This window comes from Lactuca serriola, chromosome 2 (assembly GCF_051521515.1).
Source record: "Lactuca serriola cultivar US96UC23 chromosome 2, Lser_US96UC23_V15, whole genome shotgun sequence".
Taxonomy (NCBI): Eukaryota; Viridiplantae; Streptophyta; class Magnoliopsida; order Asterales; family Asteraceae; genus Lactuca; species Lactuca serriola.
This window is the reverse complement of record NC_136409.1, coordinates 228,467,144-228,482,493: the sequence shown is the minus strand read 5'-3', so window position 1 is coordinate 228,482,493 and position 15,350 is coordinate 228,467,144. Positions and strand designations below refer to the sequence as shown.

The 15,350-nt window shown below is 33.6% G+C and overlaps 1 protein-coding gene across 1 annotated transcript; it reads left to right on the top strand.

Annotated features, from left to right (window-relative positions):
- Positions 1-3,866: 3,866 nt before the first annotated feature.
- Positions 3,867-4,929, top strand: PBS2 (cysteine and histidine-rich domain-containing protein RAR1). The gene is made up of 4 exons (XM_079027186.1): positions 3,867-4,022; positions 4,097-4,248; positions 4,340-4,581; positions 4,664-4,929. The coding sequence occupies exons 1-4, from the start codon at positions 3,958-3,960 to the stop codon at positions 4,757-4,759; spliced, it is 555 nt and encodes a 184-aa protein (XP_078883312.1). The 5' UTR covers positions 3,867-3,957; the 3' UTR covers positions 4,760-4,929.
- Positions 4,930-15,350: the final 10,421 nt, after the last annotated feature.

Sequence of the window (15,350 nt, the reverse complement as noted above, 5' to 3'; positions counted from 1 at the left end):
GACGGTGTCTGATTGGAGGCGAAGACTTCCGGTGGCCATATTTTGACATCAAGGGGGAGGTGAGAAGGTGGAGGAACGGGAAAGGAGGGGTTAGGGTAATTCAATGAGTTTTAGGTTAATGGGTGGGGTTGGGTAGAGTTTATATGTTTAATTATTTAAAAGATATAAATAAATATGAAAATAAGAGTTATAATTTATTTTTCCTTTTTTTATAAATACAACATGAGCTACCAAATATGGTGACTTGGTAAGGCATGTGGAAGATATGGTGGATAACCTATTGACCCATGTTCAAATCCTGGCACTACTAAGCCCTTGTGGCCATGAAGGTTCGCCTGCAGTGACTCCAGGGCATGAGTCAAAGTCTCATGTTTGCAGCGGGGGATTAGTCGGTGCGCGAAAGCTGACCCGGAAACCCTCGTTAGGGAAGTTCCCTTTCCAAAAAAAAACATGACCTACCAAGGATAATATAGTCATTTTATGTATGATAAAGGATGAATTATGTATATTTAAACTAACAAGGGATGAAGCGTGTAAGTTTAAACTAAACGAGGGATCATCCGAGTTAATTTTTGAAAATAGGGACCAAACGTGCCTTTTGACACCTGCACGAGGGACGATTCGTGTAATTTACTCTTTTTTTTTTTCCTTCACTAAGTTGAACTTAAAAACAAACATGGTGTTAAGACGAAAAACCAAATTTGCGGTAAAAATGTGATTTCATCAAATATTTAATAGAAAATGTTAATGAAGTTCAAGGGGCGGACCGACTGTGTAAATATTAAAAACCTTAAGGACGAAATTCATACAAATAAAAACGTGGACTAAAAATGTTTATATACCATGGGAGTGTTATTTGATAAAATAATATTTTTTAAATATTCATCACAAAATAATTACGAATTTGGGAAAACGGATTTTACGTAGATAATTATTTTAAGAATCTGTTTGTAAGAGTATTCTTCATTAGAATTTTGCAACAAAACCTTTGATTTGGCAATATTTTCAAGGTTTTTATATTAAGAATCTGTGATAAATAAAATATAACAAATTTTTATAAAATCAATTTTGATGAAGGGATATATACAGTAAAGTCCCAATATTTTCATCGATTTGACAAGAAAGTCCTAAACTTTATTTTTTTGACAGTAAAGTCCAAATTACCGGCAGTTTTTGACACTTTTACCCTTTTTTCCCGGTTAGCCGGTAATTAGGACTTTTTTGTCAACAAAATAAAGTTTAGGACTTTCTTGTCAAATCGTCAATTAGGACTTTACTGTCAAAAAAATAAAGTTTAGGACTTTTTTGTCAAATCGTTGAAAATATTGGGACTTTAGTGTATATATAATTTTTTTGTTAGAAATTTAATGGTATGATACTCTTTAAGCATAAGAGTTATTGAAACCTTCTCTAATCAGCTAGATCCTATTGAAATCCTTTACGTTTGCTTCTTGATAAATCGTTTTTTTAATCTCAACAAACAGACATTGAAAAAATTGATATAATCAAGAAAGAAAGAAAGAACCAGGGTTTGTGTTGGCTTTTTGTAGTCTCAAAAATGGAGAAATTAAAAACCTAAAAAAATGAAATTGCCCTGGCTTTATACAAACACAAACAACACATGTCTAGTCAAAAGGGTATGAATGTGGAGAAAGGAAAGAATGGCAATTTCGTTTTTTTTTTTTGGTTTCTTATTTCTCCATTTTTGGAGCTGCAAAAAGTCAACACTACCCTGGTTCTTTCTTTCGTTCTTTCTTGACTATCTCAATTTTTTTCAAAGTCGGTTTGTTGAGATTAAAAAAAAAAGATTTAACAAGAAGCAAACGTTAAGGATTTCAATACGATCTAACAGATTAGTGAAGGTTTCAATAACTCTTATGCTTAAAGATTATCATACCATTAAAATTTTAACCAAAAAAAATTATATATACACTAAAGTTCCAATATTTTCAACGATTTGACAAAAAAGTCCTAAACTTTATTTTTTTGACAGTAAAGTCCTAATTGACGATTTGACAAGAAAGTCCTAAATTTATTTTTTTGACAAAAAAATCATAATTACCGGATAACCGGGAAAAAAGGGTAAAAGTGTCAAAAACTGCCGGTAATTTGGACTTTACTGTCAAAAAAATAAAGTTTAGGACTTTCTTGTGAAATCGATGAAAATATTGGAACTTTACTGTATATATCCCTTTGATGAAACAAGTTATTCCGGTGAGTATGGAGCCGGAAAGAAGTTGGGGAAACTGAGTGCCAGAAAAGAGTGAGAGAGCATATCCCACACTTTTTCTTCTCATATGATTGATCAGTTTTTTTTTTTTTTTTTTTTTTTTTTTTTTTTTTTAAAATTATATATCTACTAAAAAGTTATAAAATTTTTATCTAAATTCATGATTTTTATACGAGTATAGAAGAGTGAGATAAATAATAGCGAAAGAAAGCTCAGGGCACTCAAAAGTGAAAATATTTTCTCGTACATATACTCTGTGGATTTAGGGATAATTTTTTCTAAATCAATCAAAGTGTTAATAAAACATTTTAATATTAATATTAGTCATGGTTGTTGATATATGTATTTTTTTCCGATATAAACCTTTGTTATTCTATATGAGAAAGGTAAAACAAAAAGCAGGCTAAGAGATTTATGGGCTTACATGTTCATAACGGCCCAAATCTGGGGAATAATATTTCTATGTTAAACTTAAAGGCGTGTGCACTTGACCCTGAAGGCTTAGAACATCCTTCCGTAGTCCATCCATGAGAGACTTTTGTTAAGACTTCTCTCTGTACTAAATTCTGGAAACGTCGATCTATCAACCGAATCAAAGCAAAAGAATATTTGCGTGAAAATGGCGAATCCGCTGCGATGCCAGAGAATTGGCTGTAACGCTACTTTCACGGAAGATGATAATCCCGAAGACTCCTGCACTTATCATGAGTCGGTCAGTCCTCTTTTTTTCCCTTTTCTTTCCCTATATCACTCGCTCGGGGTTTCCGATAAATTTCGGGATTAACTATCATGATCTTAACGAAGAACAACTATTAGCTTCTCGATATAGCTATTGTTGAATACATTTGTAATCGATTGCATAATTTTTGGTCGAGCAATAACTTGTTAGATATTACTATTAGAGATTCTAATATGTTTTTAGCCGAGTCGGAAAACCGAGTGATGTAGGCCTTTCGAAATATTCAGACTTGAGTCGAAAGATTGAGGTATAAGATCCAAACATATATATACTAAGTTGAACTTGAGTCCAATAATGTACGCATAGCAGTCTGCCTATTCCAAAAGATGTCGAATGATTTTTCCATTTCAGCCATGAGCCATAGCACGATAGCTATCTCTAAAACAGCAAAATAGCGTGTTTGTGTTGAAAATGCCCTAACCTATTTCATCACTTGAACTGACAAGTATTGTCAGAAATACAGATGCAAAGTAATTTGAGCTTCTTCAGGACATGGAAAGTGTAATGTTTACCATTTGCAAAGTAATTGAGAAAAGCGTGGGATTTTAACATCATACTTAACATTTGGATTTTTTTTTTACTAAAAATGAAAGAAAAAAGACTTAGATAAACCAGCATGTAGAGATGTGATTGATAACATATACATTGAAATCTTATTACCAATGTAATAGTTTCTATTTACTTTCTTTATAAAGTATGTGAATTGTGAAAGTTGTAATCTGGTGTCCTTTCTTCAAGCAAATTTATGCAACAAAATTAGTATTTAATCATTTTTATACTTTCAACTATTCTGTTAACTTGTATGCTTTTGTTACATGTCTAATCTGTTTGTTTTCTGTGCATTGGCTTTGCTATTCAACTGGGCATCCTTATTTCTCCAGGGAGTAAGTATCTATCATGCATACACCTAATTGATTATTATTTTCATCTTGCATACCATATAAACAAATCTTAACAACTTGTGTTTCAGCCTCTGTTTCATGATGGTATGAAAGAATGGAGCTGTTGCAAAAAAAGGAGTCATGATTTCACCTTATTTCTGGAAATTCCAGGGTATGCTGTATGTATATTGTACACTGTTAGCAAGCAATATGAGTTAATGACTCCATTCTTTTTTCTGATTTAAGATGCAAGACAGGCAAACACACAACTGAAAAGCCAGTGATAGCAAAAAAGGCTACCCCTGCTGCTCCTCCAAAACAAGCAATCAAAACTCCATCTCCTTCAACTAAAGAATCTTGCCCTAGATGTCGTCAAGGATTCTTTTGCTCTGACCATGGTATTTCTGACCCCAATATTTGTTAATTTCAAGATTTTTTTTTTTTTTTGTTTTGGTGATCTAAAACAATCTTGGTTATGCTCTGATTTAGGATCACAAGTGAAAGCTATGAATACAAAGCCTTCATATCAACCTCAATCTACTACTTCAGAGAAGGTTGATTTAGATTTGAAGGAAAGTGGGAAAACTCCAGTGAAGAAAATTGTTGACATAAACCAGCCTCAGATCTGCAAAAACAAGGGATGTGGTCAGACTTTCAAGGAAATTGATAACCATGAGACTGCTTGTAATTACCATCCTGGCCCTGCTGTCTTCCATGACCGAATGAGAGGGGTAAGAATGAGATTTTATATCTCTTGTTTTGTTGCTTAAAAAATATATTTAAGTTTTTTTCTTTTTATGTAAATTGGTGCAGTGGAAATGCTGTGATGTTCATGTGAAGGAGTTTGATGAGTTCATGGGCATTCCACCATGTGCTAAAGGATGGCATGATGCAGAGGCAGCATCCTAACAAGTGCAGACAGACATATGAAAATTTTAGGTATTCAAACTGTCTTTCTGTTATTATGTTGTAGAACCAAATCCAATTGCTTCTTTCAACAGGTATTAATTAAGCTGCACCTTTCTTCTTTACTTTTTCAAGCTTTTATATAATGATGAAGTTTCTTGCGTTTGTTATAAGTTTAAGTTCCATTTGTTGAATACAGTTCTTATTTTTCGTTACTTGATGCATCTTTAGTTCTCTGATCTTTTTCATCACTTCTTTAATTCTTTCTTTCTAGTGAATGTGAGGTGTAACAACTAACAAGTGTAGCTGTAGATAACGTTTGTGATCCTTAAGATTAGATATGTTTGTAAGATTAAGAATTTAAGATCTCATTTGCTTAAAGATGTGTTTCATACAAGTGTGCACCTTGCACACATCTCAAGACTCATATTTGAGCATATCTGAGATCTCATTTGCCACTTGTGTAAATCTCAATTGCTTAAGATGCTTTATGACTCTAAAATTATCAACATTTTCCTCATTTTAGTGTAATTCTAGAATTTACTAAGCAAACAAACCAAAACTTTATGCATAATTGAAAATTGAATTTTTTTGGAACGATCGGATTTTCATCGTCTCGTTCTAAGTTCTTGAGATGGTGTTTATTGAGATGCATGTTGTTCTAAAAAAAAAACAAAAATGAACCAACTTTTTTGTTTTCATTAGGTTAACAGCTGAATATATCGATTCAACATTGTATATACATAAACCTAAACCTAAAAATTGTTAGCGATTAGCCATTTATGGCTAACTGATGGACTGATTTTAGTGGTTAATAAAATATGTTTTCAAAATAATTATTTTCTCATCAACTTTGAAATTCCAAAATTAAGAAAGTTATAAGAAAATTACAAACTATGGCTAAGACCGTACAAATTCTATATAAAATAATAAACTCCAAAAAAAGGTTACTATGGTTTGCTATTTTTACGGGTACAATCCAAAAATCTTTTTATTTTATGTGGTTTGATTGTGGATTTAGTCTTGGAACATTTTGTTTGTTTATTTGTACAATGAGTTGCCCTATGTACTCTACCCTGTGTCCTTTACTCTGCATATGTCTTTTCTTTTGAGAGTACACCAACGTTTAAAAAAGCGAATCGGTTGTGTTCAATGGTGCAACCGGTCCAAAAGTTACCACACCAAAATTAACTTTAAAATTATAAACATTAAAAAAAATGTTAAAAAAAATCCCCAAAATTAAAATACCAAACATGCATAATCCTAAAGTCAAACATGCATAATCTAAAGGGAAAATGACTTGGCAAGGTAATTAACTTTTTGGTACGTTTAAATCTAACTATCTTTTTTTTATACACATCTAGGTAAAAAACTTGTTGGGAATGTTTACATATGACCATTATGACCGGCTGTAGCAGGTCACATCGTAGATGTGAACAATTTCAATAAGTTCGTTACCTAGATGTGTACAAAAAAATAGTTACCCAAATATGAAGAAAACGAAAAGTAAGAGTAGATTATACGAATGATCCCTGTGGTTTGGGGGAATTTATGTTTTTGGTCCCTAACTTATTTTTTTAACTCAGATGGTCGTTACTGTTTTTTTTATTGCGCGTTTGTCTATGTCTTACCTAAAAAAACTATTGTGCCCTTATTAATTTATTTGTTAATTAATTTTCTTATTTATGTTTTTATTTTTTATATATTTAAAAAAAATAATAGACCCCACATATCTGTATCTCCTCACCATCCCATCTCTCATCCTCCTCCCATCCTATATCTGTATCTCCTCATATATCTATATCTTCTCATCACATATATGTATCTCCTCACCATCCTATCCCTCATCCTCCATCTTTAGTGATATCAACGTCTTTATCATCCCTTTTGTTTTCGGTCCTTCAACTTCGTCGAATCAACACACCCCCACTAAAGATGAAGAGACGATGGGTTATGGTGTTGGCTCGCCAGATTTGAAGAACCAAAAACAGAAGGATGATGAAGACGTCGATGTCATTAAAGATGGAAAAGAAATAGAAGTTAAGGAGGATGAGAGATGGGATGGTGACCGGTGAGACTCAAACTAAATTTCTCAAATGTGGTTTCAGGTGTACGGTGATGAGATACAACTATGTAGGGTCTATTAATTTTTTTAAATATATAAAAAATAAATACATAAATGAGAAATTAATTAAAAAATAAATTAATAAAGGCAAAATAGTCTTTTTAGGCAAGACAGAGACCAAACGTACAAAACAAAATTAACAGTAGGGACCATCTGAGTTAAAAAAATAAGTTAGGGACCAAAAATATAAATTCCCCCAAACCACAGGGATCATTCGTGTAATCTACTCTTACTTTACTCATATTTGAGTAACTATTTTTTCTATACACATATAGGTAACGAACTTGTTGAAAGTGTTCATATCTAAGATGTGACCTACTATAGCCGGTCATAATGGTCATATGTGAACACTTCCAACAAGTTTGTTACCTAGATATGTACAAAAAAAAAGATAGTTACCTGGATTTGATCATACCGAAAAGTTAATTACCTTGCCAAATCATTTTCCCTAATCTAAACATGCAAAGTTCAATTTTTAAACAATCAACCTCGGAATACCTTGAAAGTAATGTATAAAAAACTTAAAGTCACAACATCTTAGTGTTCATTAAAGAAATCTAAAGCAATATCTTCTAATGCAACCAACTCATCGTCGTCTTCTTTATCACCTTCAATATCAAACAAGAATTTAATTTTAACAAAACTAAAATTCAAATGGAAGGATAGTAATAATATTTGATAGAATAGGTAAAATACTAACTTAAAAAAACATGTGGCTGAAAAGTTGCCGATTCATTGTTGTTTGGCAACTCTTCGTTAAACATATAATATTCCCAACTCGTCATAATTTAGATCTTCTTTATCCAAAACTCGGTGTTATCAATACATCATATGTGAGCAGATCATAAGAGCTTTTGTCATTCTTGAGAGTGGTAAATAATAAAAATATTAATATATTTTAAAACATTAATAAAGAAAATAAAAACGGAGTTTGAAAGAAATAAGTTATGTATTTAGTAAATGTATGTTATAACGTACGTAAACAAGGTTATTAAGCCTTCGATTTTCCAAGTATTTCCTTCTTTTAGCGTGGATTCTTTTGAAACACTCCAATTCAATTATGTTCACAACTGGAAGAAGTTTAAAATTCGAATTGCAAATTTTTGCAAATCTGAAGCATCTCCACCAAATAAATTCACAATTCATCTAATTAAAACAAAAAAACAAGAGATAACAAATAATATTATAATTTGTATATTAGAACTCATTAATAGTTAAGAATTGAAAACGAAGAGGTACGTACTATTATGTTTGTGAGAAGGAAAAACGATTAGTCAACCAAAATTATATTTATGCTTACGAAAGATGTTTAGTTGCTCGGTAAAAGTTATAGCATCAACACTAGTGTTATGTTCGATCAAATCGAGAACCCCCGAAAACACCTTCTGTTTCTGATAAAGAATTTCTTGGTCATATTGAATGATTAGATTAAGTCAATAAATATGCATCATGATAAACAACTTCATTTCCCATCTATCATTAATGATGTTAGTATAAGGCTTATATAAAACCTTTTTGTTACGAAATAATACCTTAATCCCTTCATTTCCTCTATACATTCCTTCCAACACATAACCTCAAAGAAGTAAACACCATTAAAGAAAATAAATATGTTAATATAATTGTAAACATCATTAAAAAGGTAAAAAAAATGCAGAAAGAAAGTATATGCCCAAAGCAGGTTTTTCATCCGAATCACAAAGTCATAAAAGTCTCAATAATGGAGTTATCACATTTACTAGGACCAAAAAATTATTCCAAAACTCTTCATCCGATATGATTAACTTAATGGGTGGGCTCAATTCAGAATCAGAATGAACCTGAACGAAAAAACGAGAACTGATATTATTGATATAGAGGAACTGAGGACCAAACCACATTACGTATTTGGTTCCCAATCGATTCCAATTCGGTTCAGTTCGAACGCGTATTTTGCTCACTCCTAGTTGTTAGTTAGGGTCTGAAATCAGATTGTTCCGATCTAGAACCGAAAAAGCAAGAACCAAATTTATGGATACGGAGGAATAAAAAACAAAACCAAATTATATATTTGGTAATTGGTTCCGGATTAGTTCGATTCCAACGAGTATTTTGTTCACCCTTATTTATGACACAAGTTTTTCAATGCAATAAATGCATGACCAAAAACGGTCGACACACTGGTGAATAATCCATTAATAACCATGTGTTTTTCCTAAACAATTTAATGGCCCTTTTGGCCATAGACGGAAGTTGTTTTCCTCGATATAAGTATAACCAAATCAATCCCTTGAGGCATCTCCTCTATATCCTTTATAATCAAGTTATATAATAAACTGTACAATGAAACCAACAAATAGAAGGATATTGGAGATGCCTCAAGTGGCTGATTTGGTTACATGTGTATTAAGGATAACCGTTTTAAATAATAACAAAAAATGGTCATTAAACTGACTAAGAAAAAGGCATGGTTGGAAAGAGATTAGTCGCCCGGGTGCCACCCGTTTGAGCATTGCATTTATTGCATTGAAGTGCTTGTGTGATCATGAACATGATTTGCAAGTTATGGTTACCTTCACATATTATAAAAAAGTCTACAAATTAGCAAAGGCAAAAGAAGTTGAGATGATTATATTGTATGAAATATTTTGGGATAATTGTTTAGTGATAGTAAATGTGATGACTCAATTATTAAGACACTTACGTTTTCCATGTACCTGCCCCTTCAAACCAAGGATTGGAAATGGAAGATCCAGACAATGGTGACCTTAATGAAAGCAAGAAGACAATCAAAATAAGGAATGAAATTGGGTTTGACATCTCAAATGAAGATCCCATTCATGTAGAAACCATGGGTGAAAGCGGAGAGAACAACGTTATCCAATGAATTTGTTAACCCTAAACATTCGTGGGATAGGAGAAGGTCACAAGGTGTCATTGGTGCGTAGGCTTGTTAAAACGCATAAGGTATCTTTCATTGGTATTTAGGAGACTCAATAGGCACATTTAAACAACATAAATGTAGAGAGTTGTTTGGGCTCAAATCAATTCGATGCAGATAGAGTTCATGCAACAGGTAAATCATAGGGTCTTCTTAACATCTGGGACCCTCTTGTTTTTACCTTAATGGTATTAAATCTCAAAATTCCCTAATCAATATAGGTAATTGGGATGGAATTGACACACCTATCATCCTAGCTAACATCTATGGTCTCCAGGCCATTCCCGACAAAGAGAAGCTGTGGGAAGACCTGTTGAGGCTCAAATGATCAAAGGTGGTATCTGGATATTAATGAGGGACTTCAATGCGGTTCAGAGAGTGGATGAAAGGTTTAATTCCATTTTTGTGCATGTCCCGCGCTAGGCTTCAACAGATTTATTCATGAATGGGGTTTGATCAACCTCGAAATGGGAGGTCATATGTTCACATATTTCTGCCACGATGACTTGAAGCTAAGTAAACTTGACATATTTTTGGTCTATTTAGAAGTCCTTCAGCTGACTTCACCCCCCCCCCCCCCCTAAAAAAATATATATAGTTTGATTTTTGAACTCTTGGATGGACATGAGAGGTTTTGTAAATGTAGTTGCTAATGCGTGGTTGTACTTCTAAGGATATGGCATGACTGACTGCATATTGGCAGCCACATTCAAACACTTAAAAAATAAAATCAGAGAATGGAAGGCGACAGAGTATCCTAAAGAAGTGGAAGATCTAAAAAGGCTTAAAATTAAGGTAGATTCTTTGGATAACACTATTGAAACACGTATTCTCTCTGAATCTGAAAGATTGGAAAGGAGGGATGGCATCAAAAAAATTATCTAGTTGGAGAAAATGACGAGTCTCCACCTAAAACAGATATCACGGATTTGTTGGACCATTAACGGTGATAAAAACACAAGTTTCTTTCACGACTATGTTAAGGATAAGAACAGGAAGAATAGCATCAACAAAATCATGATTAACGGTAGCTGGAATACAATCCCCTGTTTCACGTATATCTAAGGCGGATAGGATCTACTTGGAAGAATCTATCTTATTAGAGGAAATCAAGGTAGCCATGTAGGATTGCAGGAATGAAAAGGCCCTGGGACATGACGGGTTCACCTTTAAATTTATTAAATGTTACTGGGATATTCTTTTTGGTGACATAACTCTCTTCGTTAAATATTTTGAACAATTTGGAAGATTGGACCCAACATGCACTTCTTCATTTATATCTCTCATCCCCAAAATAAAAGATCCATTAAGCTTTAGAGACTTTCGCCTAAGGGATTGGATGCCTGTATAAAATTATCTCGAAAATCCTTGCCTCTCATCTCAAAAGGGTTATGGGAGACTGTATTGATGAAGTACAATCCGCGTATATTAAAGGCAATTATATCCTGGATGGCCCTTTAATTATGAACAAAGTTTGCTCATGGGCGAAAAAAGCTAAGAAGAAGGTACTGGTATTCAAAATCGATTTCGACAAAGCATTCGATTCGGTGAACTGGAATTACTTAGACTTAAGTCGAAGTGAAATGAGATTTGGGGACAAATGGAGGATGTGGATTAACGGTTGTATGAAATCGGCTAGGGCGTCCATTCTCATAAATGAAGTTCCAACAAAATAGTTTTCAATGGAAAGAGGCGTCACGTAGGAGGATCCTCTATCACCATTTCTATTTCTCATCACCATGGAAGGACTCAATGTAGTACTAAAGACTGCATGCAATAAATGTATCTTTAAAGGAGTTCAACTTCTTAATAACGAACCAACTATTTCACACTTACTGTATGCGGATGATGCACTCTTCATTAGGGAATGGTCAGAAAGGAACATCAAGAACCTTGCCAGGATATTGCACTACTTCAACATCTTATCAGGTCTCAAAGTGAACTTCAGTAAGTCCAAAGTTTCTGGAGTCGGTTCGACATTGAATGAGACAACTTGTTGGGCCAGACCCCTTGGATGTGAACCATCTTGCCTCACTTTCACATGCCTAAGGGTACCCATCGGTGCAAATATGAATTTGAAGAGTAATTGGTCGCCTATCATCGACAAGTTCTTGTCAAAACTCACTTCCTAGAAATCCAAAAACAGTTTCGTTCGGTGGTAGGCTTACTCTAAGAACGATTGTACTTGGTAATTATCCTACCTATTATCTTTCACTATTTGTTGCACCTGTTGGGGTTCTAGAACAAATGGAAAAAGTTTGAAGAAATATCCTTTAGGGTGGATCGGATGGTGCTTCAAAAATTAGGTGGGTCTCGTGGGGTAAAATTACAGACACAAAGGATGACAGAGGAATTGGGGTGGGATCGATTAAAGCACTCAAGATCACCTTACTTGTCAAATGGTGGTTGCGGTTACGCTCTACTCCATCTCTTTTATGGAGTCGAGCCATTACAGACGTACACAATTTACACTCCAAGCCTGTCTATTATTTGGCCAATTTGTAAATCCCAGGCTTTTGGAAGAACATTGCACGGGTAAAAAAGGAATTAATGAAATTTAGAATCCCTCTCTCGTATATCATCGAGAACACAGTTAATGAAAACTATGCAGACTGGAGATGAATTTATCTATTAATGGAAATTACTCAGTGCACACACTAAGGAGGAAAATTGACCAAAATACCCCTGTTAACTTGGAAAAAATTGAATAGGCAAAGGAAGTTCCAAACAAAATATTGTGCTTTATTTGGAGAGCTAGAACGGATAGAATCCCATCTGCAATAGCACTTCAAAAACGGGGGGTGCATCTGGATTCCATCGCTTGTGGGTATTGTAATCATGAGGAGGAATGTGAAGACCATATCTTGGTTAAATGATCGTTTGCACGCATTATGTTGGAGTGGATTTTCAAGTGGTGTGTAGTTGATGCAACTTACTTCAACATAGTGGTGGAAGTCCTTGATTTTGTCGGGGGATGGGGAAACTAACCAAAGAAGATACGAATCATATTAGTCATTTGCTATCGGACACTGTGGAGTACTTGGAGGGCAAGAAACGATAGCCTATTTAACAACCGGCAAATCTCATCCACTAAGGTGGCGGGCATGGTGAAATCAATGGTGTTCGTATGGATTAAATACAAAAGAAAGTCTGGTGGGAATGCGAATCGGAATGAATGGTGTATTGAACATTTTCTTTGTATTACATTTCGTAATTTTCATGTTTTGCATTGTTGCTCGTCTATCTTCTTGCTAGATTTGAGCCTTCTTTTGTTTTATTAATATATTTGCCCGTTCCAAAAAAAGAAGATATTGATTTGGATACTTTAATGAATAATATGATGATGTGAACTTTGGGTTTCTGATACACTATTTTCATTTACGAGGCATGATTTCCGCTCCAAAATAAAAATTTGAATAAAGTTAAAGTTTTCATATCAAAAATTTGCATCGTCATTTTTTAACTTCTAGGTTGCATGTTATATGAGGCATGATTTCCAACTTTTAAACAAGTTTTATGGGCTGGATAGTGAAAAGTAGGGGTGAGCATTTGGACCGGACCAGACCGGTTTCGGAGAATATTAAGGACCGTAGACCAGACCGGATGAGGCTTACCGGGTTCAGGTTCAGGTCCGAGTTTTCTGGTTCTTGGACCAGTTGGACCCATACAACTTTACATGCGTACGGTACAACTCATTAAAGCACGTTTTTGATTTGATACAACTCATTAAAACTAATATGTCATTGGGTTTGATACGTTGCAACTCGTTAAAATGAATATGTTTTGGATTTGATACGGTACAACTCTTAAAAATAAATATGTTTCCATTTTTTGTACCCGTTGGGCTGATCAAACTTTTATTGTTTATACCATTTGTTTGAACTTTGGATCAAATAAGTTAATGATTTATTAGTTTGATATCCCAAGGATTATAATTCATTGAATATAACACCAAAAATGACAAAACTATAGTCTAAACTCATGTACAGGCTCTAAATTACACGTTGGAAAAAAACATATGTCAATCCGACTTAAAACGAATGAGATATGATTGCTTAAAGATTTGCATAGAATACAAAAGTTTAACATAATAGTTGAAAAACTGAAATATTTTAGCTTTGATATCCCAAATGTCGAAGGATTGTAATTTATTGAATATAATACCCAAAACGACAAAATTATAGTTTAAACTCAAGTACAAACTCTAAATTACACTTTGGATAAAACCGAATGTCAATCCGACTTAAAACATATGAGATATGTTTGTTCAAAGATTTTCACAGAATACAAAAGTTTAAAATAATAGCTGAAAACTGAAATATTTCAGCTATGATATCCCAACTTTGAAATATTGTAATTTATTGAATATAATATTAAAAACGATAGAATTATAGTCTAAATTCAAGTACAAACTATAAATTACACGTTGGAAAAAACAGCATGCCAATCTGACTTAAAACGAATGAGATTTGAATTTTTAAAGATTTTCACAAAATACAAAAGCTTAAAATAATAGTTGAAAAGGTGAAATATTTCAGCTTTGATTTCCCAACTTTGAAGGAACGTAATTCATTGAATATAACACCAAAAACAATAAATTTATAGTCTAAACTCATGTACAAACTCTAAATTACACGTTAGAAAAAAACCTGCATGTCAATCCTATTTAAAACGAATGAGTTATGCTTATTTAAAGATTTTCACAAAATCAAGTTCAAAACCGGTTTTTACCCGGAACTGGTCGGACCAAACCGTTAAAAAACTGAACTAATTTTGATCAATTCATAAAACCAAGAACTGGCCCGAGGGTCCAAAAAGGGTCCAAGTCATGTTTGGTCTGGTCCACGGGTCCAAATGCTCACCCCAGTGAAAAACGTCAATTTTAAAGATTACTATGGGCGTGTTCGACAAAACTAGTTGGTATCGGGTAGCTAGTAGCAGGTATCGTTTGATTTTAGAGCGTTTTGTTGAAAGCTACTCTTGTAACTTTTGATTAAAAGCTAAACGCTCATGTTGCTGAATGAGGTTTTTTCTTTTTTACTTGTGTTTTCTTAAAAGCTAGACGACAGAAGCTCTCAAACGTTGTGCGCCGAACACGCCCTATAAATTAGGTTGTTTATAATCTTCACATTTTACAAGGCTTTGTTCTTTGTGTAGAATGAACATTAAATTTTCAGTTATATTTCTTAGTAATTAAAATTGTGAAGTAAACTACAATAACCGCACCTAAAAAAAAGGTTACCAAATAAATTATTGATAATTATTTGTTCTATCTAATAAACGTATTAAAGTATCAATAATGTATAAAATAAAATATATTATCAATATATTTGAATTTGTATATGCTCCTAGTTCCCATCTGGGTACCTTTCCATACTCCCATCCAATTCCACATTCTTTCCTTCTATAATCTCAACCTTCTTTTCGATCCCATTATAAATATACTTACTCCCAATTACTTCAAACTCCACTGCATAATTCTCATGCAATTAACAACCACGAAGAAACCTTCAACTAGTTCAAGACGAAAGCAAAAAGAAGAAACAGAG